Genomic DNA, 24,534 nt, shown 5'->3' on the forward strand with positions numbered 1-24,534 from the left:
TCTATTTTGTTATCATCTACCTTCTATTAAATGGTTTTTGCAGAATCTCTAGAAGAATCTATGTGAAATGGGTTTTGGCACATGCTTTCTTACACCAGGCAAAGCTTAATTTGTCATTTGCTGGATATTTTGTTTTCTTCTCACCAGAAGATGTTGGGGTCTTTGCAGATCAAAAGTGGAGGAATGCTGCTTCGAAGGTAGATGTTCCTGTGGATGAAGAGGATAATTCGGATGTACAGTAGCTGACTGAATGGATGGTGTTCAATTTAAAATTTTACTGTTTTGATGTGGTAGACCCAGTGACCTGATGTTGTGGTTTTCCTAAAAATTGTTGACTAGCAGCGTAAGATGGACAGAAGATGAAAAATTGTTTGGAAGAGGCTATGGTTATTTGTTTAGCGTTGATTTATTATGTTAACACATCTCACTTTTTCTAACCTACTGATTTTATAGTATAGTCGCTAGTAAGGTAAGGCTTATTTTTATCTTGAACAGCCAATCTACTACTCAGTATTTCATGTCTGGTGCTCCATAGTATGTTTCAGATATCCAGTGTCCAACTTTAGAGAAAGAAATACCTATTCTGTAACTAGCATACTCTTAAAAGTCTTGAGGATTCTTAGCTCAGTTGCCTTCCAAAAACCATTTCAATAATAAAAAAGACAGAACTCTTTAGCATCCACACATGTAGGGAAACAAATTGGTTTTTTTTTGTTTTATTTGTAATATAAAAAGAGCTGCCATTGTCGTCTGGAAGACCAGTATCCCATAAGCTAGGTAGCTTTGCATGTTCAGTCCTATAAAGGGATAATCAATCATGCCAAAGTTTTCGACATATAAACTGTCTTATAAAGGATCTGTGTTGGTAACAGGAAACATCAGTTAAGATAGTATATGAGCAATAAATTAGTATGTATTTCAATTTTCTAATATGTTTTAACAGTACATATGTACATAATTTAATAAGCGCACATTAAGGATTCTTACAAAGTAAAGAAAAAACCTTTCAAGAGCAAAGACATCTAAAGTGAAAGCACTAATATAATACCACTCACCGACACATTTTTCCGCTAATTCTCCTAAAAAATGATCAGACAATTTTGGGTTCCAGTCCCTGGTATGTATTTGGAATATGTGCTTTCTTGCCTTGGAAAGAAAGAATAAATTCAGTATTAAGAGCTGCATCACAATATATCAAACCCATCACTTGCATGAGCAAGTTAATCAACTAACTTAAATATACACACACCCCTTATTATTATTTATTAACACACTTTTATATCACCTTTTGACTCTTGCAGGCCAGATCCACCATTAGTTTTAGAAGGGGAAAAAATACAATACACAATTAACAGATTTAAATCAAAACATTAAAACCAAGAACAGCGGAGTATAAATCTTCATTGCGAAATTAAAAGCTGCTTAAAGTCAGTTGAAATGTACAATGCTTTTATTCCCAGCCCAAAAGTCTTCAGGGGGTGAGACCAGTCTAACCTCTCTAGATACAGGATTCCATAACAGAGATGCTGCCACAGAAAAGACATTATCTCGTGTCCCGACCAGATCCTTTATTGTGCTGGAGAAAGGAAGTGGTGCTCTTCTCAGAGTTGATCAATTTAAGTTAATGGAGATGACTAACTTCGGCTCATGATCTCAACCTATGAACAGGTTCACACGAGAGGCAATGGTCTTTCAAATATTGTGTCTTAAGTCGCTTAGGACCTTATATGTCACGGCACAAACAAATAAGAAGCCAGTACAGTTTATATACGGCTGGTGTAATATAGCATGAAAATATTCTAATCTTATATATATAGTCCAGTGATCTGGTGGCTGCAGATTGCACCAGCCACAGTTGGTGAACACTGGACAGCCCAACACAGCGCTCGTTGCGGTAATCTACCCAGAAGGTGACCAATGCATGTAATACTGCGGCCAGATCCAACTTCTCCAGGAAGAGATGCAGCCAGTGACTCAGACAAGGCACTCTTGGTCATAGAAGTTACCTGAACATCAGGAGCCCCCCTCCCCAAGCTGACCCTGAACCTTTATAGGAATTTACAAGTATCCAGGACAAGCTGCATTCTCAGTCCTGAATTAGCCCATCTACTGGCCAAAACCATCTCTGCCTTGTCTAGACAAAGGCTCAACTTGTTAGCCCGCATTCTGTCTTCACTGCTTCCAGGCAACATTGCACAGCTTCCACAGTCTCCTTGGCATTAATTGACAGGGAGAGATAGAGATGGGTATCATTGGCCTATTGATAACCAGGGGTCAGCAAAATTTTTCAGCAGGGAGCTGGTCCACTGTCCCTCAGACCTTGTGGGGGGCTGGACTATATTTGGGGGGGGGGGATGATGCAAGAGAACCACGTGCCCCGGTGGCCGCTTACCTGTGTCTTGCGAGCGGCAGGGGCTGGCGGCGGCGGCGAGACAATGAGCGGCACGCGAAAGAGCTCTGGAGAGGGGCTGCTTAAAATGGCAGCTGCTCAAGCGCTGCTGCTGCTGCTGGCACCAACAAAGCCCAGCCCCCTTCCTCCTCTAGGCAGGGCAGGGAGAAGCCAGGAGGAAGGAGGGAGGAGGCACCGCCGCTGTGTGAGCAAGAGGGAGGGAGAGGGAAAGAACGTGCGCGCTGGCGATTCTCGGACCATCTGCAGACCGGCTCCAGAAGGCAATTGGGCCTGATCCAGCCTGCAGCCCTTAGTTTGCCAACCCATGGATAAGACCCAATCCCTAGATCAGTGGTGGTGAACCTATGGAACGTGTGCCAGAGGGGGACACCCATTCATATCAGGAAGAAGTGAACTATATTTATTCTCAGACAAAAGCTGAGTATAAGAATGCTGGCATGAAGGAAGCCATGAACTTTTACTGATATGGTTTACCTACAGAGGTTTTTTTCAAATATAAGAAGACTATCTGGCACTACTAGGTCCTCTTTAGTTTAAAAAATTTGCTTACATGAGAGCCTGTCCTACCATTAGGCAGATGAGGCAGCTCAGACTTTGGAAGGGCAGCAAACTGTTACCGCTGCTGTTTACTGACCTGCAAAAGGCATCAAAATGTCTCTGATCAGTCCTGGTTTACCTATTTGAATTTGTATCATTTAATGCTGACTTATTTGCTGTACTATGTATTGTGCTTTCAATTAGCTTCTAATGTTGTCCTGGGCTCTTGAGAGGAAGGGTGGGATATAAGAAATAAAATAACAACTTCACATTCTTACCTTTTGATCAGGCAGGCTAAAAAGAAATTCCCTGTCAAAACGACCAGGTCTCCTGAGTGCTGGATCTATAGAATCAAGTCTGTTTGTAGCACCAATGACAACGATTTCTCCTCTGTTGTCTAATCCATCCATGAGAGCAAGTAGAGTTGACACTATAGAGCTAAAACAACATTTCAACCACATTTTTAGGGAGAACGTTCAAAATATGTAAATACAGTCATTAAAAATGTTTATAACCATCCAAAATAAAAGACATGGATAACCATAACATGTATGGCAAAACCAAATTAAGCCATTCACAAATGGAAGGGTTCCTTCTTTCCTTAGAAGATTTGGCAGAGATATCCTGCTGGCAGAAAGGGGAAAGCAATTCAGAATCATTCTCTTGTAAAATATTCCCCTTTATTGCTGGGTCCCCCAACCCTCTGCAGAAGATTTTCAGAGGGTACAAATTTTTTTCGTTGTGACGGAAAGTCAGAAAAATCATTGTCGGCTCCTTCTACCAGCAGGAGAGTCCAGAGTCAAACACTGCTTGTGGGAGATTGGATCCCAGCCAAGGTTAGCAACACTATAGTTATGAACACTATAGTGAAGCACTTGAAATGAACTATCATTTTTGGTGTTGCTCATAGACAAGGCCTAAGTATGCAAGTGACAAGCATACGATCCCAAAAGGCATAATAATTCTGAATATGTCTTCTCACAAAGTTATGTTGTATCCCATTATTCAACAAAGAAGAGTTTCTTTTATGCCCTGACAATGCTCCACAGAGAAGCAATGTAAAGAGCAATCCTTAACCTGTTTCTGTTTGATCCTTGCCCACCTACACGAAGTCTGGAGAAAACCTTTTTTTGTTGTTGTTCAATCTCTCCCAAATAAAAAAGAAGGAAGAAGAAGAGTTTGGATTTGATATCCCGCTTTATCACTACCCGAAGGAGTCTCAAAGCGGCTAACATTCTCCTTTCCCTTCCTTCCCCACAACAAACACTCTGTGAGGTGAGTGAGGCTGAGAGACTTCAGAGAAGTGTGACTAGCCCAAGGTCACCCAGCAGCTGCATGTGGAGGAGCGGAGACGCGAACCCGGTTCCCCAGATTACGAGACCATCGCTCTTAACCACTACACCACACTGCTCTCCAAGGAAAAGCCAAAGAGATATACCAGCTATCTTTTGCCTATCACTACTGCTGCAGGGCAAATTTCCAATCTATTCACAGCCGCATTTGAGCCCCACAGCCCTTTCCACCATATAAGGTACCACTGATAAGCATCCAGAGAGCACAGCCACATCACTGTGTGCACAATTCCTGTATCAGTTATACATCAGTGATCAAATAAGTTGCTAGAATTAAAATGAAGCTTACCTTGCAGAAGCTAACAAAAAGTATTTTGTTCACAGGAGATAAAAGTTGGGGTGTGGGGAATCCAGTTAAACCATTTAGAACATTCTCCTGACAATTTGCTTACTAGTAGTTTTCATGTTACGTTTTATTTATCATGTTCACTGGCCTAAATATTTATGGGTGGTATTCAACAAAGTGCTTCCACTAGCACAAAAACCTTTGGCTGCATAACAGAATTTCCCCTCCCTCTCTTCTCCCCACAAACCCCTTAAATCTGTTCTGGCGTGTCCCCCAACCCTCCACAGAAGATCTGTGTAAGGCACAGGGAGCCTTACACTGTGCAAGTGGAAATCCTTGTGCTTGACAAAGCCCTTACCTGAATCCCGCACTATGCACTTAATATGAAAAGGTGTTGGATCTACCATTGTGTGAACAACGAAACTGTGGAGCCAACACAAGATATTCAGAAGTAATACACTAGAATTACCTGTGAATCTGGTCCTGCCTGCTAGAACGGACTGGGGCCAATCCATCAATTTCATCAAAAAAGATTATGGATGGCCTCATCAGGTATGCCTGGTGAGCAACAAACAGTATTAGTTAAAAAAGAACAAGAAAAGCATTTGTTTATAATGCCAACGACTAAGCCTACCTGTACCTTTAATTAATGTCTAACTTGAACTGCTGTCCTTCTGGGTAAACCCACTCTGGTCATAAATCTAAAGTTCACCCACTAAAGGTGTTCACTGATCAAATGCATTTTACTAAATGGCAACAGCAATAATAGTACAGATTCAGGATGTTGTTAAAAGAGGGGAAAATAAACAGGTTGTTTCTCAAATTCTGCAAGATTACATTCATAAGTCTACCTCCTGTCTCATGCCAAATATTTTCTTTTTGTGAGAGCCAAGATTCACTTTCAACAGTTCATCTGCTTGAAAGGAATTGTAATTGTTGGTCTATGTTCCATATGAGATGGTCCAGAGTATCACTGCATTGCAACTCTTCCAGTGTTCAGCTGAGAGGTATGAACTGTCAGGGTAACGTCCCTCATCTTCTAATTCAAGGTAAAAGTAAGCTACAGCAAGTTTTTTGCTCAAACAACCTGCTCCTATTTCTTTCCAAGCAGGTACACCCAATCGATCCAACAAAAAGAAAAGCTTAATGAACACACTATAAAAAGAGAACAAGCCTGAAATTCTCATTTACACAGAGCATGCTTTGTCCTCTTGTACGTTTCTATTCTAGGAATTCACCTAAGTGTTCCATGTTATTTAGTATTCTAAGAAAAACCCGATAGCGTACTTAAACTATTTCTAACAAAATCTGACAATTATAGGGTTTGAGCTTAGTTTTCACTCTGCTCAGGGAAGGACTGCTTCTGTTCATAAGAAGACACCTTCCGTAAACAGAAAATCCTGCATTTTATGTAGCAAGAAATTAGGCTCCATTCCATACTGCTGAGTTAAATCAACATTGAATATGCTAGTGAACAAAAGCTTTAGACAATCTAGATAATAAAATGTTTCCTTTGTATCTTTTTAAATCATCTGTCAACACAGTGCAATTAAGCACTGCTATAAGAAACTAGGGATATGAGAAATTATGCCTGTTTTGATTTCCACAGAGTGAAAGCAATTGTGGAGGGAGGATGTGTCCCAAAGTAAACTGAAAGCTGAAATCCTATCATTACTTTATTAGGAGTAAGCCCCATTAGAATCATAGAATCATAGAAGAGTTGGAAGAGACCACAAGGGCCATCGAGTCCAACCCCCTGCCAAGCAGGAAATACCATCAGAGCACTCCTGACATATGGTTGTCAAGCCTCTGCTTAAAGACCTCCAAAGAAGGAGACTCCACCACACTCCTTGGCAGCAAATTCCACTGTCGAACAGCTCTTACTGTCAGGAAGTTCTTCCTAATGTTTAGGTGGAATCTCAATGGGACTTAGCTTTGAGTAGACCTACATAGGAGCCTTGGCTTTAATGTCCGTTTTGTGCTTATTAATGTGAAGCCATTCTTGCCTACACTTTGCTGCTACTTAAATAAAATCCCTTCTTCTCTTCCTGCTGTGATTCCAGCAAAAGTTCCAGTAGAAAATATGATGACGCTACAACATTATGTAGCTAATCCGATTTGGCAACGTGATCTCACCAACTGCAAATGAAGATGGTTCAGAGCAAGAGCAATGCTTCCTGGATTTTATTTTCCTCCCTGTGTCAACAGGTGAATTTTTACCGCCTTTTAACATCCCTGCCTCCAGAATCACAGCCTCCAATGAAAACATTTCTGACAAGCACTCCCATCCTGTTTGGGTTGAAACTATCAAAGAGATAATGTTGTGTACTAACTTGATCGAAGAGGAGTCGAAGTTGCCGTTCAGATTCACCAACCCATTTGCTGAGACAGTCTGCTCCTTTCCTCATGAAAAAAGCAACTTTTCTCTCCCCTTGTGTGCATTCATTGGCCAGAGCTCTAGCTACCAAGGTTTTACCTGTTCCAGGAGGACCATAAAACAAACAGCCCCTGAAGACAAATGGATAAATATAGTAATCACTATTTCTTTGTTTCTTGTTCGATGCAGAAAGTATTTGTTACCCACATGGCACGAATGCCAATAATGATGTGCCCAACATTTCCCCCCCGGGTATGTTCATTTTTTGTTTGGGAATGTAATAATTATTCTCTCTGTTCCAAATCATTTAAAGAGAAAGGTAAGTCTATCACTTCTTGCTGATGTGTCAGCAGCCAGGTCAGTGGGTTCTAGTGCAATATCAAAGATTAAAAGAAGCATCAGATATATTTCTAAAGATTGATTGCCAAGAGGAAAAGTTTTTACTGGTAAGATTACAATTCAAACATACATCCATCTCTCTCTCTCTCTCTGGTTCTCTTACCCTTATGCAAATCTACCCAATATTTATTTATTTCATAAAATTTATACACCGCCTTACTGTAAAAACCTCAAAGCAGTTTACAAAATGAGGGAAAAGGCAGAGGAAATCAATTAAGGCACAAGAGGAACAGTAGAGTGTTGATTCTATGATTTAACACATTGGTTCTGTTAGAAAAGCTCTGTGTCTCCTACTGCACAAGTTTGCCATGTCATGAAACCCTTTTTTGCCAACTTCTTGTAGTTATTTTAAAGGCTCTGAATAACACATCTCATCTCTACTGACATCACTGCATGAATCTTCAAAAATGCAGTAACTTCTTTCCCTGGTCAGATTAAATCCAAAATGCTACTATGCTTTTTAGACCACACATAAAAAGCCTCCTCTGCTTTATTCTTCAGAAAGGGCCTGACACACACAATCGCAAAAGAAAAGCAAATGTTCGGTTCATCAGTCCTTCCACATTAACACTCCTTTTTTAACCACAGCAACAAGCTATAGAGGTCCTGACCATCATCCAGTAAAATCCCTTATGCATATTTAAGACTCTAAGCAAACTAAAAATAATAATAATTGTACACTCTTCAAATTACTTTTGCGATCACCACCCCATCACAGCTCCTAGTCAATTGGACTGAGCCAAATACATAGTTCTTCTAATTGTATGTATTGGAATTAACTTAATCTGAACTTTACAACTAGTTGTGCTGAATGGTTTCTTCAAGAAATAAGTGAACGGTGGACTTAGCCGGCCAAATGTTCCCTTCAACATCACTCTTCTTTCACCTCTGTGTTGACAATCTTGGGGAAAGTGGCATAGTACATCCCAGAGTATGCTAAATTCCTTCTCAAGCACAATATATTAAAACAATATACATCAAATACAAAGAAAATTTATATGAAGGAAAAAAATCTACTTACCTTGGTGGCTGAATTTTGAATTTTTCAAATATTTCAGGATAAAGAAGAGGAAATATAACCATTTCCTTAAGTGCATGAATATGATTGCTCAGTCCACCTATGCTATCAAAGCGCACCTAAAAGGGAGATAAATAGTATTTTTTAGCTATTGGTTTCATGTATAATCAGCATAAGCTTAGAACAGGGGTGAGGAACAGTTTCCAGGCAGTGGGTTGGATCCCCACCTCCCGGATCATTCCCCACCATGGCCATTTTGGCAGGTGGGCAGAGCCTCCCAAGTGTCAGTCATCTGACATCAAGGGACCCCAAAAGAAAAAAATCTTCTGCAGGTACAGCACCTGCCATACCTATAGAAGAAGATCCTTTGGCATTGCTGGTTTCAATTCAATTCAATTCAATGCAATGCAATGCAAAGGGGCACTTGTGCTTACTGCCAGCCCCAACGGGGTACTCCGCAGCTCAGCTGACTGCTGCAGGCTTGCTGTCACCACTGATCAGCTGATTGACACTAACAGCAAGCCCCCCCCCCCCCGCTAAGGTACAAACAGGAGCATTTTAAGGCTCCCAACTGTTCTCTGGTACCCATGCTCCCACTTGCCCTATATCTAACGTATTATGTCAGGTATGGAACAGGTAGGCATTCACAACCAGGTTTATTAAACTATGAATTTATTTTTAACTTTGGAAGTGTAATTTATGGTTTCCTGGTTTGATTGTTTTTGAGTCAGCAATATACAACACAACAAGTGCTGATCTAATTAGGCAACTAATTATGCATTTATTTAAGCTTCGGATTAGCAATTCTGATTAGTTTGTTGTAAAATAGTTATGAAGACAAATAGATGGAACGCACCGATTTGTCAAGAATCATAGGATCTACATCAGCCAAACTTGCACCAACTTTCACTCGTTCACGCAGGATTCCACAGGCCAAGTCTTCTGCTCTGAAGTTCATAGGCAGACATCTGTTTCAATACAGATACAAAAACAGCACTCAATTAGGTCACATTCAATTTCAAGGTGAGCAGGGTTACCATCCAATGAAACTACATGTATGTCAAGGGGGAAACCATATGATGTTTCAATATGTCCCAACATAATACTATTAACTTCAGCCACCATGAGGAAAAGTGTCGCTAAGTATCAGGGAGAAAGAACCAAAAGACTAATTTACAATAAGGAGTATGAGTACGACACATGCAAAGATACAAAATCTGTACGATAAAAAGTATAAACCACATAGTTTACAAGCGAAGTCTCAGACTACATCCCACCCATGCATCTTTAATTTAAAAAACACTTAAGGAGCAGACTTGCTGCCAGTCAGAACAGAGAATACTAGATTAGATGAGCCAATTATCTGAGTCAGAATAAAATAGTTTTGCATGTCTGACAAGCTTCACCAAGCCAAGTATAGTGAAGCTGTTATTCCCCAAGTTGAAAAGAACAAAAAATTACCTGTTCCTTGCTCTTGCCATGCTCTTAGATTTTCTTCTTTCAAAGCGTTCTTCATCTGAAGAGGTTGTATCACTGCTATGAATAGCATGCTTCTTTCTCCTATGGAAGCAACAAAAGTATTTCACTGAAGAACAGCATGTATTCAGCGTTCCAATGCTAACAGTTAAGAACACCAACAAAATGTAATAAGCAGATAAAACCACCTTATCTTCATACACTGAACCGGCTCAGATGTCATGATAAACCAGTTTCTTGTGAAAGGACTAAGTTACAAGAAGCCTCACACCCCCCCCCCCCCTCATCAGCATGTAAGACTGGAAGCTTTTACTTCCATTTTTATTAACTACAGGTTGTCATTTTATCGAATTCCAACTAACTATGGTTAATCTTAAGCAAGATTTGTTCGAAACAGGAGAAGTTAAAGCTCAAGTTTATAATGATATTTGAAATATTTCACTATGGCCTGGTTCTGTTGTGACTTGATCTAATAAACCATGATAAATTTGACCAAGTTTATCACCGCCAATGTACTTCCTGCTCCCCTATGTGTGTGTCACAGAAACATTGTCTCTTTACATTTTGGGGCGGAAGTGACTTGGGGAAGAGAAAGTAGTGCCCGTGGGACTCTCTCAAAATTCCAAATGTACCTATATGCCCCCAAACATTGCTGGTCCCTGATTTACCTGATATGGCTTCTTCTTGCAGGAGATCTATGTATGTCAAACAATGCATTTTCCCTTTTCTTCTGGTGTGCGGGCACTGGAGAAGACAAACCAATTTGAAAAAAATGCAATACAAATTTGTGTACTATTATTTTTATTTTCTTACAGATTTATACAAACAACTACATGCTCACTGTTAGGTATCTTGCTAAAGCTCACAACCTTTACGCAAAGCTCAGACCTTTATGCAAGCAAGCAAGCAAGCAAGCAAGCAAGCAAGCAAGCAATAACTTTTTTAAAAACTCCATCATCATCATCATCTCTCCAAACCAGTTTTCCCAAATCTAGGGTTGCCATATTTTTTTAAAAAATAGCTTTATTTGCAAAATTGCCAAGAAATTGGTTGTTTTTGAGCTATTTCTGAGGAAATTCAGTAAAAACGACAGTGCCGGCATGGGCTGCCATATGTCTGGATTTTCCCAGACATTTTGTCAATTTCTGCCCGAACACTGCTTGCAACTGCAGTATCCCGGGTACGTCTGGGAAATTCTGGACATATGGCAACCCTACTGAAATCACACTCATTTCTTTAAGACATATGTACCACAACTTCCACTGGATTCCTCTCAAAATATACAAGTATAAATAAAAGTTAAAAGGTGCAACCAAGCAGATTTCCTATTTAAATTAATTATGGGCTCTCCCAGTCCTTTACACCAGGGGTAGGAAACTTCTTGTCCTCCAGCTGTTGCTGGACTATGAACTCCATTTGTCCCTGAGCACTGGCTATGATAGATGGGGCTGATGGGATCTGGAGTCCAACAATTGGAGAAACACAGATTTCCCATCACTGCTGCACACAGCAAGATGGCAGAGAGAAAAGGAGTCACACAGGAGAGCAAAGTTCTACTGCTTATCTCATCATACCTAAATGGCAGAGGTTGTACAAGAATTGTCAGTGAAACAGACACAGAGTTAGAACCATACATAATTCATTCTGAATAGCTGGAAGGTTAAATGCGTTTTTCTTTTTCTTAACTGTGGTTTGACATTTTATCCAAACCAACAAGTTAACATTAACTTGAAGCCATGGTTTCAAACAAACCAGTCTATGTTAACCATGGTTTGTTTAGAATGTTATAACAAGCCATAATTACGAAAAAGAAAAAGCACCTGACTTCCTTCCAGCTATTCATTCAGAAGGAAGAGCACATGAGCTCAAGGCTTGCCTAAGCTCATTGATTATTATCTTATACTATGCTGTAGTGCAACATGCAAATGTGGCAATAATGTCTCAAAGAACATCCAGTGCAAAAAGAAAAATATTATGAAAGACCCTTGGGCTTCCAGCAGTTAAATAAATCATCAGGTAAAAAGGTACCATTTCTCTTGCTATACACTGAAGACAGCCTGACCAACACAGCTACTAAAATTAAGGAAGAGTGGTGTGCATGTTTATGCTTCTCTCTTACCTATAGGAGGCGCTTGGTATCTCTCCACTGTTTTTCTTTGTCTCAGGTTATATGGACGATCATTTTCTTCTCCCTCTGCCTCCTCTACTTCAATATCTCCATCTTCTTCTTGAGATTCTAGAAATAAAAGGCAAATAAAGAATTTAAACAACTTCATTGCAGACTCTTGTAAAAGGATTCCTGTTAATTTGTAAAATGATTCTAATAGACAGACAGACAGACAGATAAAATTTGGTCACAAAGAGTATTTTTATAATATATCAGGATAAATTTTATCACAGGTGGTAAAGAATTTAAAATCAATCTGTTCAGTGTAATGACAGATTCAGTAAATTGAATATGTTCAGAGCAGAGATTATTTTGGTCTGTGGGATATAACTAAACAAAATTAAATATATCAGCAATTCCATGACTATATAATCTTGTAACCCCTATATTGGCTTTTTTACACAAACATTTTCAATAGCACCTACAAAGGTAGCTAGCTAACCTCTGTCATTACCTTCTTCTTCCCCTTCTGTGGAAACTTCATGGTGGTTCTGGATTCCATAGCTATTTCTCCTCAGTGATTTCCTCCTCCTCTTGACACGTGAATACATATCCATGTTTTCCTGGAATAAAGATAATATCAGCATGATCTGCATTGTAAAACAAGAAACACGCATCATCTGGGAAGTGTTCAAGGTGAGAAATAAGTGATGCTTGGGACTATAAGCAATTATAAATCAGCTACTGACACTGAAGACACAGTGAGCATGTTATCATTTCCCTACTACAGCAACATCAAGACCAACAAAACAAATTTGTTACAGCATCTATCTTCACAAATTTATGCCATACAAAAATATTTGCTATTGTAATAGTGGAGCAGCTGCTATTGAACAAGCGTTCACATTTTGGGGAAAGGAGCACATTCAGCATTCTGGAACTTACAGGTGGTGCACAGTGCAAGTGCCCCCAATTATTCTGTTCAAATTCTTTGGTCTTCTTGCCACCATGCAGCAATGGGACGCCCACAAAGATGCTGCCCAAAGGTTGGGAGCCACAGAAATGAACCAGAGACTCTGGGATTCCACCACACAGAGCTACAGCTTCCCAACAGCCAATAGGGTTGCTTGGGAGGGCGGGGCTGTTGCAACTTAGCCAGCTCATAAAAGAGGAAGCCTTGTTGCCTCATCAATTGGCTTTCACTTACCAAGCCATTTGCCATTGCATTTCAACAGTTGTGCAAGTCTGCTGAGTTGTGGCAGATGGGAACTAAGACAACTCCCTGAGCTATGACTAGCTTTCAAATGTGCTGTTGTACTGTTCGAGGGAGGCCTCAAGAAATCACAGGAACAATACAGGCCCTGACCACTCAACAGTAGAAGAAAACAACAGCTGAACTGGTCTATATTAACTTTGCAAACCCAAAGATGGATCAGCCAAATATATGCTACACACAGAATTTGTATTCAGTTTTGCCAGAAGTTATACTACTGCTGTTAGATTTCCAGCCCCTGCCCCCCCCCACACAAACACACAATATAAATTGGCAGCTATTTTATATAAGCCTATATCACATACCTCTCCCTCTCTGCTCCATCGCTGTCATGATTATTTGCAAATGAATCAAACATATTAATTTATAATTTTAAAAAGTCAATATTTTATTCATCTGTTTAAAGCGCTGCATGGAAGATACAGATATCTTCGAAATGTTTAAAATTGAAAGGATATATTTTTATAACTTGAGGTCTGGAAACTTGAACTTACAAATTCTGTATCTGTCCACATGCGCAACCGTTCCACTTCACCTGATCGCCTATTCCGTCTGATGTTAATATTGTCCATTTCCTGAAGAACAGCTTCAGCAGTGCTGTAATATATGAACATTGTTTTTAAATGATATGTGATACTGTTTACTATGCAAACAGTAGTGCTCAGCACTGAGATTAAGTGCTCTGCATCCTCGTTTGAAATTGCTCCATCAAGAGAAAGCAAAAGGATGCTTTATCGCTTCATCTCCCTCTAAGATCAGGTGATAAAGCCTTCTACCTGCTCGCTAGAGATGAAGAATAAAAAGCAGCGTTTCCCTCATGTTAGTACAGGTATGTGGGGACAGGGTGTCTTGGGAACACTCTTTTTATTCATCATGGGTCCTACTGTGAACAGGAAAAGGTTCACTTCCCCACCACCACCTTACTGCTAGGATGGGGAGAACTTTATAATAACTCTCATCCTGCAAAGAAAGAGTGTGTGTGTGTGCTCTGTGTTAACATCTGTGTTAACACAGTAAGTTGTGAGATGATGATTTTGGTGATTTCGGGAATTCTGTGAAGGCAAGGTACTCATGGAATGCTGTATGACCTAATCAGTTATAAATTGCATGAGCATGAATAATGGATGCTAGCTCGGCCTAAATTTATGAGAGAAGAAAATATGGTGAGAAATGCTACTGCCTTTTCTACCATACAGTGGTACCTCGGGTTACATACGCTTCAGGTTACAGACTCTGCTAACCCAGAAATAGTACCTCGGGTTAAGAACTTTGCTTCAGGATGAGAACAGAAATTGTGCGGCGGCAGCAGGAGGCCCCATTAGCTATAACCATTAGCTATAACAGAGGTACCACTGTGTAAGAATCTAGCTAAGTTACTAGTGTGTGAGAGAGAGTCTATGGATGTATGCGCACTCACTGCATGAGTGTGCATGTGCAAGTGTACTTTGTGGTCTCTTTTGCGTATGTATGCTGCATGTGTAGTCTGCAAATATACTGGCCATGCACACCACTGCCATGTGGTACTTGGGAGGGGTGGCTGTCAATTGCCCATAGCATTTAAAAAAAAAAAAATAGCCACCCCTGCTTTATAGGTCACAAAGAGAATAAAAGCCACCTGCTTTCAGTAGTTACACTGAAATAAAACAGTGATAAAAACTGGAGCATAATAATGTCCAAGCATGAAATTTACTATACAGTAGATTCAATCATCGTTGTTAACATCTGTAGTTTCAATAACTTTGCAAAAACCATAGGATGTTAGAAGCTGAAGAAAAAGATCAAAATCTCTGTTAAACGGAGTTAAGACTAAAATAATCCAGAAAGGAAACCAATTTGTATGCATGGCTGTGTTTGATTAAACAAAAATTTCAATATTTTGACCAACAGTTCTGCACTAGGATATATTTGTTAATGATATGTCAAACACTTAAATCAAAAACTAATTAGCAGCAATTTAGGAATGGCTAAAGGACGTATTCTCGCAATCTGAAAACAAAATATGTCAACTAAGCCAGTAATCTAGAAAACGTTATTGGAAAATTTCCACATACCTGTTTACCAGTTGGTCAAACAGTAAACTTTGATTCAAACTTTCAAATCTGTTTTTTCTGGATCGGCAACTTTTTCTGATTTCTCTACCTCCATTTATACAGGCATGGTCCCCATCAACCTTTTTCTCCCCACGAAGAGAATTACTTTTGAGAGCTGAAATGATTTTAAATGTTTTAATAAGAATTATATGCTAATAATGATAAATTTAAAATATGAAAGGTACAAGTACAGTACAGTAAGAAAGCTGGGAAGATACTTTGTCCCCTCTCACTTTCCTTGCGGGATCACTTTTATTATATTCCAACTTGACAGATCAACCACATGCCTAAATTCAGGTAAGTCACCTTGTCTCTCTGCTTATTGTATGTATTTATTTATTTATTTATTTATTGCATTCATATCCCCGCTTTTTATTCCAGGAGCTCAAAGTAGAGATCATGGTTCTCCCCCTCCTCATTTAATCCCCACAACAACCCTGTGAGGTAGGCTAGGGCTGAGACAATTACTGGCCATAGGTCACCCAGTGAGCTTCATGGCCGAGTGGAGATTTGAACCATGGACTCCCAAGATCCTAATCACTATACTGTACTCTCTTCTTCTTCTCCTCCTCCTGCAATATCTTCTAGCTATTTTTTAGCCTTAATAAATCCTTAGTCTATTTCTATTTTATTTAAGTAAAAATCACCTTATCAATTCTGCTTCAACCTCATAATATAAACAAGCAATTTCCTTGTAAAAATCACTTCTTTTCATTTCATAGCCTCCCACTTCACTATTGATTTACGGTATATTTATCCTCATTTCTTTAGAGTAGCAACTATTTTTAGATGACAATTATCATAATGTGTGAATGTAATAAGAAGAAAATCATGGCAAATAATGCTGCATGGAATCTTATTGGTAATTCATTTGTTTGCGTGGGCGAAAAAACAACAAATTCCTGACACTGAAAGACAGAAGACACAAGGGAACAAAAAAAAATCACTATTAATTGGAAAGGTCATAGGTAAAAAATAAAGTACTTACATAAACTACGTCCATTTGGTAATGTAGCACCAGATTGAGAAGTTAACCTACAAAATAATTAAATTTGCAAAATATATTCATTTGTTCTATTAAAAGTTACAAGCCACACATAACTTGCATTACACCTAAATGTTACAGACTGAATATGACCACTGCTAGTATCATAGTAAACTACTTCTCAAACAAGTAGTTTTATATCTCACTCTCTTTCACAATAGATAACTATTCTTCAACACCTGTGGATGGGGAAATGAGACAGAGCCAGAGATCTGCCCAAGTTCACCCAAGGGAATCAATAATGAAATTAGAATGTCCTTATCTGCAGAACATTAGCTCTCAAATGTTAAAACGTATTAGTAAGAAGTAGTCATATTACGGAGATCTTAAAACAGCAAAAACTTGCCTATTATGATTATTTAACCCATTACCACAATTTTGTGCTGGTATTAGACATAAGCTTCACAGGGCTAATCAGTGACAGGTTCCAGGACTGTAAATAGCTGTATGCCCAGGATAATTTTAGCAGATATGTTTCCCCATCACTGTTATGCTGATGAGAAAATCTGTACCTGTGAAACTGTTCAGATTAAAAAAACAACCTGGAATTCCACTTAAGGTGAAGACTCAAAAGCCAATATTTGGGCAATGTGAAACATAGATCTGGCTTGCATGACAAAATATGGTTAGCAAGTACATACAGGCTTCAATACAGGGGCTCATAGTCACTGTGCTCCTCCCTAGTCATTTTTAAAAACAAAAAAATGTATTGATTTTTAAGAGTCTTGCTAAGCTGCAGTGTACATATTAACTCATAGTTTAGGTTAAAACTATTTAATAAGTAAAGGTTTATGCTTTATTCATTAATGGATTAAATAAACAAAATTTACAGCCACTCTATTGATCAGCTCAAGAACTCATAAGACACAAGTATTCTGTACATTGATTCTATAGAACTGTAATTTTCTGTTTTAAAAAGTAAGAATAGATTTAAAATTTGAAGTACTTTCCAAAATAAAGGAAACGGGTCATAGCTCAGTGGTAGAGCACACACAAAGATGCCGTGTTTAATTCAGAAATATAAAGCAAAGAAATAACTACGGTGTTTCACCTATCTGATAAGGCTATCAGTAGACAAATAGAAAAGATTCTTGCAAGAAAAATTACTGAAGCAATTACTCTATTCTGGAACAGAAAATGACTGGCAGGACCATCAGGCATTCAGTTTTAAAATATTTCTCCAAAAAGTAAAAGTAAAGATGCTAGGAGATGTTCTATGAAACATGGATAAACCACTTCCTGTCAGGTTTAGGCCAAAGGTAGCAAGTTCTGCCCCACTTCCCAATGCAGGGCGGGGGGTGGGCGTCAGTTAAAATGGTCCATTCACAAAGAATTATGGAACCAGGATTCCTGAATGCTCTGGGGGATTTTCAAGTTGACACTACTGGTGATCCTGTTGAGGCATTGGTGTCACTACAAAATGGTGAGAGGGAACGGGCACCAACACCATTACTGCTAAGTATCCAAAAATGGTTTTCCAGGAACACCCCCATCATTCAGCCCAAAAACTGAGGTCCAGCTCTGAGGGCCTTCTGGCGGTTCCCTCCCTGCAAGAAGTGAGGTTACAGGGAACCAGGCAGAAGGCCTTCTCAATAGTGGCGCCCACCATGTGGAACACCCTCCCATCAGATGTCAAGGAAATAAAAAACTATCTGACTATTAGAAGACATCTGAAGGCAGCCCTGTTTAGGGAAGTTCTCAAAGTTTGTTGTTTAATCGTGTTTTTAATATTCTGTTGGGAGCTGCCTAGAGTGGCTGGCGAAACCAAGCCAGATGGGCGGGGTATAAATATATTATTATTATTATTATTATTATTATTATTATTATTATTATTATACATTCATCTTTGTGGGATGCCCTCCCATCAGATGTCAAGGAAATAAAAAACTATCTGACTTTTAGAAAACATCTGAAGGCAACCCTGTATTGGGAATTTTTTTATGTCTAATATTTTACAATTTTTTATGCACTGTAAGCCGCCCAGAGTGGCTGGGGAAACCCAGCCAGATAGGCAGGGTATAAATTTAATAAGTATTTATTATTATTATTATTATTATTATTATTATTATTATTACTACTACTACTACTACTACTACCACCACTTCAGGCAATGAAGCAAGCAGGAAAGCTATAGTGCAAGACTTGCAGCAAAGATGACCAAGCACAAGAAAGAACTTATAATTGTGCCTACTGTATGGCAGTGATGGTGCCAAAGAAGGCTCAGTTTGTGACTACCAATGTGTCTTTGCGTGGCTGTTCTTGTTTTGGAAGAGGCAACGGAGTGCCTCCTTCTCAAGATATTTTTTCTGGACCCTATAGCCAATAGCTAATATCCTCTCTTGGAGAAAGGTTCTCAAAAGAGCAATAGCCAGGCAACTCCAGGAGTGCTTGGATTAAACTAATTATCTTAACCCATTTCAAACAAGCTTTATGCCCAGCTTTGGTACAGAGTTGGGGCAAAGTGCAACCTTGCTGATTCCTCTAGAAAACTTGGAAGGCTTTTGATATCACCAATGACATCTTCCTGGAGCGGTTCGGTGGGGTATTTGAGTTGTGGTGGTTCCACTTTTACCTGCAGAAATGTTTCCAAAAACTAGCAATGGAAGAATCCTGTTAGATGCCTTGGAAATTGTGTTGCGGAGACCGGCAGTGTACTATTTTGTCCCCAAACTATATGAAGCAGCCAGAGGCAGTCATCTGGGGTTTTGGAGTTCAGTGTCACCCATATGTGGATTACACACAGATCTATTTACTGGTTGAAGCTGTGTAAGTGCTGAACCACTGCATGGAAGTGGTAATAGGCTGGATTAGGGCTATCAAACAGACTGAGTCTGGACAAGATAGGGGTACTGCTGGTATTTTGATGTCGCATCCAGGAATTGGGTATATGACCTGTCCTCAATGGAGTCACACACTTTGAAGGAGCAGGTTCATAGGTCTGGGGGTTCTCCTGATCCACCATCATTACTTGAGACCTGGGTAGCCTCAGTGACAAAAAGTGCTTATTACCAGTTCTGACTGCTTGCACCAGCCACAGCTTGCCCTGGGTCGAGATAACCTTGCCACTGTGATGCATGCTCATGTAACCTTATGTTTAGACTATTGTAACGAGCTTTATAATGAACTTCCCTTTAAGATAGTCTGAAGATTGCAACTAGAGCATTGGAGGATCTTCTCTACTGTGGTGGCGTGAAACAATATTTCAATTTATTCCCTTGGCAAAGTAGGGGGAAAGCATAAGGATATTTATATGTCAACTCCAACCAGCATAAACAGTGCAGTTATTTATCAGCTTAAATAACAATGTACATCAGTTGTGCAATTTTCAGACATCTGAGACCATTCATCTATCTCTGCAATTCTGGGAACCAAATAGGAAAACAGAGCAGCTTTGTACTTAAGCACTAGCTACTGGTAGCCGTAGGCAACATAGAACTGCATGCAGGCAAGTGAGCAGACTGGCAAGAGGGGGACAGAGTACTCTATCCCTCCATGCCCAACATATAAACCAAGCCATAGGAGGAAAACAGCATCCTGTATGTCCAGCACAGAAATGCAATGGGCTGCTTCAAGAGGGGCACAGCTCTTCATACATCTTCTGTCATCTCCCAGCTGGCTAGTAAACATTTTTGTAGGCTAGTAACATTTGTGGGAAATAGAATGATTGAAATACTTTATATGTCATCTCTGCACAGTGTTTTTTCCCCCTACGCTGATATAACCAAGAAAACTTCTCCTGTTTGACTTCATTGCATAGCACAAACATTAGTTACAAGTTGTGATTTTTCTGGGAGAGCTGAAATACGAGCCCAAGTTTGGACAACACGCTAGGACAAATAATGGCTCAGCTCAGCATAGAATGACTGAAGGAGGAGTCCTTGACAGGCAGTCATGTAGCAAACAGGGAGAGATCGAAACATTCTTCCTACTTTAAGGCACAGAGCTTTTTAAACTAGTTCATCTTACGGAATGTATTACAGCACTTACAGCACAAGGAATTGCAGATGTTTAAATGTAAGCAACAGATGTTTTTCCACAAACAAAGCTTGTCATTTGAAATAAAGTGGTCGAGTGGGGGGAGAAGGAACAAGCTGTGTCTCATGGACTTATGCATGAAGTCAGAAGCCTCAGCTTTATTTTTATTCTTTATTATAAAGTTCTAAACAAAGAAGCTTCCGTTAGCACGTGACTGATTGAGAAATTATAGAGATTATAAGAAATCCACGTTTACCGGCAAAAGCATACACACACTCCAAATCTAGTTATCACCTTCCCCTCCAGGTACAATCCCAATTTTCACTGCATTGTCTACGCACCGCATAATTAACTGCCAGGAAATGCATTAATACCATAACATCAGGACACGGGGCTCATTTTATTATGCCATGGAAGGGGAAAATTTTTAAAGGGGATGCTGTTAGAGCAGTAGATGAACTTTTTTTGCAACATGTTTCACTGCAAAAGGATGGAGATTTGACATTTTATCAAGAGATTTACAGGGTTCAAGCAAATGGGCAGAACTCTAATGGACAAATATTTGAATACTGTTAACATTCTTACCGGGACTGTCCAGTTGAGATGCTCCATTCCTCTCGCTGCCCAGTACTGCGAGATTTTGATTTGTCTTTGCATACAGAATCTGCATGTTTCAAGGTACGTTTGGCTGGAGGAGATATGTGGCTATCACTCAAGCTACCATCACTACCATCATCTCTCTAAGAGGAAAAAAAAAGACAAGCTGATAGTCTCATTTTAAACCACCTGATTTTAAACCACCTCTCATCGGTAAAGAAACATTCTGGGACCATATCTGGAAAAGATGGGCAATCCATTTCTGTTCAGACAACTGTAGTACTACTTTTAGTGAACCCACAGGAATTTCACAAAATACATGTAACTACCCAAGCCAAAACTGAAATCTAATCCTAGGAAGAAGACATGAGGAAAATGAAAGAGTTGCTTTATATCTTTCTCCAGAGGCTGCATCAGATTTTTCACCAAGCTCCAATATTTATATTAGAGAGGAGAGGAGAGCCAACGTTTCCTTTGATCAAACTACAATACATCCCAAAACAGCACATGATACATCTAGAGGTCATAAATGCTCTAAAACTTTTAATTAATAAATAATATAATTTGCAAGCTAACAAGGAAAATCACTTTTGCAGAATATTTTTACACCCTCTTCTCATTATCATTGAAATGGCTTTTCTTTGGTTCTGAAGAATAGTTACTGGCAACTGGGAATTTAAAACCTTTTTGAAGGTTTCAATGAATTACAACAACAAACAAATTAAGGACTTGTACTTTGAAGTTCTCAAATCCCATTTAAATTCAGAGTCCTCATTTCCCTGCAAAGCCAACAAAATTCAAGTTTCCTAACCTAGGGGTCTTCTTTTCTTGCGGATCCCTCTCCTGTGAAAACCACGCCAGACATACTTAAGTTTTTGCCGGGCACCAGAAAAAACCTTTAACCAAAAAGGACCAAAAAACCAAGGAAGTGCCCTAGAATACCCTCAAGACTTTCTGAAAGGCTGACATGCTATCTTTTTTTAAAATAGAAAAGCGCTGTTAGTGATCTTCTTGACAACCTCCGAATTCCATAGAATATAGTTTGAACACTACTACAATAAATGCTTTGACTGCTCCTTAGCTATCAAGTCTGCATGGAGCTGTAAACTAAATATACTGAACACAGACAACAGAATTAATTAATTTAGAAAAAAAATTAACTCACTATATAATTTAAAATATTAAACAGTAAGCTACCAGACCACAGCCATGTTTGTACATGCTGTGTGAACAACCCAAAGGTGTGCCTGCTCTATTAATGAAGTATACCAGTGAAACAGGCCAATCCTTTATTAAATATACTGAGTAATTCTGTTCTGAGTTGAAAATGAAGCTACACAACTGGTTTGAAACCTGTTTTTTGAGTGGTATTGGAGAGCTGAACTAGCTAAAGCAGACAAGGCAGAAAAACTGTTGCATCATTGCCTGAAGACACTTAGCAACCAGCTTATTGCTCGATGTAATTAAAAACAAGTATTTCTAAACACAAGCTACAATGATTATTATCACAAGCTACAATGATTTCCAGATATATTTCTAGTTTAGCTCTGGTGACTGTTTCAAGACAGCTTAACAGTCCTTTGTCAACAGTTATCCTTTTTTTAATTCTTAGGGGACAACTACAAAATATTTTGGCAAAGGCTGGTTGTGAAACTATTGGGTTCAATTTAAATTACAGCTGACTAGCTTGGACTTGCATTGGTAAGGATGTTGCACATTCTATGTGACGTGTCTTAAGCACTGACATTAAATGTTATATTCTTCAAGGTAATACTGGGCAGAATCGAGCATTGTGTGCATTGAATAACTTCATCTCTCTCTCCTCCCAAAAATGTTAGTGGCCCCTGATCTGTAATATTGACACAGCCCAGAAGAAAGCTACAAGAATGATAAAAGCTTTGAAATAATCTCATGTGCTGAGTGACTCGAAGTAGCAAGTTTGTTCAGACTACAGAGTACTGGGGCAAGGGGCGTAACAACAATTTAAACATCAAATGTATTTCAGAATGAAAAGCTAAAACCATTGTTTCTCCTAACAATTAAGGACAGAATTTACAATGGATTAGAATTACACAGTAAAACCCAATGACTTTTAGAAATTAATTGCAACAATCTGACTAGTAAGTGATGCAATTTCATTCTTGGGGCTTTTTTAAGAAGAGGGTGCATAAGAATCTTCTGACAGGCTGTTCTGAATAACTTTGTTATGATTCAGATGATCCATGAGGGTCACTGAAGCACACAATATCCATTCAGCACCTGGACTAGATAGGCCACAGGGAATTCAACATCAATTTTCAATATGAAATAAAGCCTATTATAATAGATAGATTTCTCAACCTTTAAGTGAGATTTGTTTCCAAAAATACTTCAATTTTGATAAATCATGGAAGACTGGTATAGACTTCAGCTGGAACATTTCTATGCCTCAACTGCAATTAAATACATGAGGGTGCTATACTTCTAAATCAAGACACGCTGAAAGTGCTGCTTCTAGCAACAAACACATGTAACAACTCAGGCAGCATTTCTCAGTAATGTGTTCTTGCTCAATTAAGTTGGGCAAATCTTACATAAATCTTCCCCTCCCCCCTCCAAAAAAATATAAATCACAAGAATGGAAACTTTCCCCCTGTTGTGCTAAGTAAGGACCTTCTTCAACCAGCAACTGTAATTTACAAATAATTATTAAGGTCACTCCTTATGACAGCATTTGTTCTCATGGAATCATAGAATTGTAGAGTTTAAAGGAACTTAGAGGGTCATCTAGTCCAACCCCCTGCAATGCTGGTATCTCTGATATCTTACTTCATCCCGAAGGATCATAAAACTAGCTTTGTAAATAACAAGGCAAGAATAATAACCACATGAAAGAAGATTAATTTTAAAACCAGTTTCAAATATTATCAATAGTAATGCTTAGGATTTTTTTAAAAAAACACACACACACACATCCGAATCATACAATTTTTATGATCTGAAAAATCAATCTGAACAATACTCCACTTTATTTCCTGTACGTACTACCAAATATACAACAATACCACTTGGGGAAAAACCTCATTCTGTTATCTGTAACCTAGGCTACTGCAACTATGTTCATCCAAGAATCACTAAACATTACTTTTTCCAACACTAAAATCACCTCTCGGGTATCTAACAAAAATGGCTAAGGATCTCTTTTCTAGATAAACAAAAATGTTAACACAACAAATAGCAAGAAGTTGCACAAGCTTTTATGTCAATTATAATCATATTTACAGAGGTAAATCCTATTAATTTCACTAGAGTTGACTTTGAAGCATGTATGCTTAGGATTATGACCTCACATACTGTCATGGCAGAATAAAAATAGCAAGGTGCTATTTGTAAAACAATCACTATTACTGTATATGTATGGTTTTTTTTCTTGGAATCTGGCTTCAAAATGTCTGCATGCAATCCACTATTATACAAGGTCTAAGGAAAATTTTAATAGGTCAGCTTTGTTCTGTATGGTATCTCATGGGGGGGGGAGACAGACAACTGTTATCTAAGTGGTTTTAATAAATGATCACACTTCGCCTTTTATACAGTTTTTCCCATTCATACA

At 39.0% G+C, this 24,534-nt stretch overlaps 1 protein-coding gene across 1 annotated transcript in view; it reads right to left on the reverse strand.

Annotated features, from left to right (window-relative positions):
* Positions 1–24,534, reverse strand: part of ATAD2B (ATPase family AAA domain containing 2B) — a gene marked incomplete at its 3' end in the record, with an annotated part of 53,045 nt that overhangs the window by 24,414 nt on the left and 4,097 nt on the right. Inside the window, exons 2-15 of the mRNA XM_081856785.1 lie at positions 20,931–21,085; positions 16,314–16,360; positions 15,287–15,440; positions 13,730–13,832; positions 12,477–12,585; positions 11,975–12,091; positions 10,524–10,599; positions 9,841–9,939; positions 9,236–9,347; positions 8,383–8,498; positions 6,919–7,093; positions 5,055–5,143; positions 3,226–3,385; positions 1,056–1,146 (exon numbers count right to left, since the gene is read on the reverse strand). Of these exons, the coding sequence (XP_081712911.1) occupies positions 1,056–1,146; positions 3,226–3,385; positions 5,055–5,143; positions 6,919–7,093; positions 8,383–8,498; positions 9,236–9,347; positions 9,841–9,939; positions 10,524–10,599; positions 11,975–12,091; positions 12,477–12,585; positions 13,730–13,832; positions 15,287–15,440; positions 16,314–16,360; positions 20,931–21,085 (1,603 nt within the window). The remainder of the gene's footprint in view (positions 1–1,055; positions 1,147–3,225; positions 3,386–5,054; positions 5,144–6,918; positions 7,094–8,382; positions 8,499–9,235; positions 9,348–9,840; positions 9,940–10,523; positions 10,600–11,974; positions 12,092–12,476; positions 12,586–13,729; positions 13,833–15,286; positions 15,441–16,313; positions 16,361–20,930; positions 21,086–24,534) is intronic.

Source organism: Podarcis erhardii, assembly GCF_964252035.2.
Source record: "Podarcis erhardii genome assembly, chromosome: 3".
In the NCBI taxonomy this organism is placed as follows: domain Eukaryota; kingdom Metazoa; phylum Chordata; class Lepidosauria; order Squamata; family Lacertidae; genus Podarcis; species Podarcis erhardii.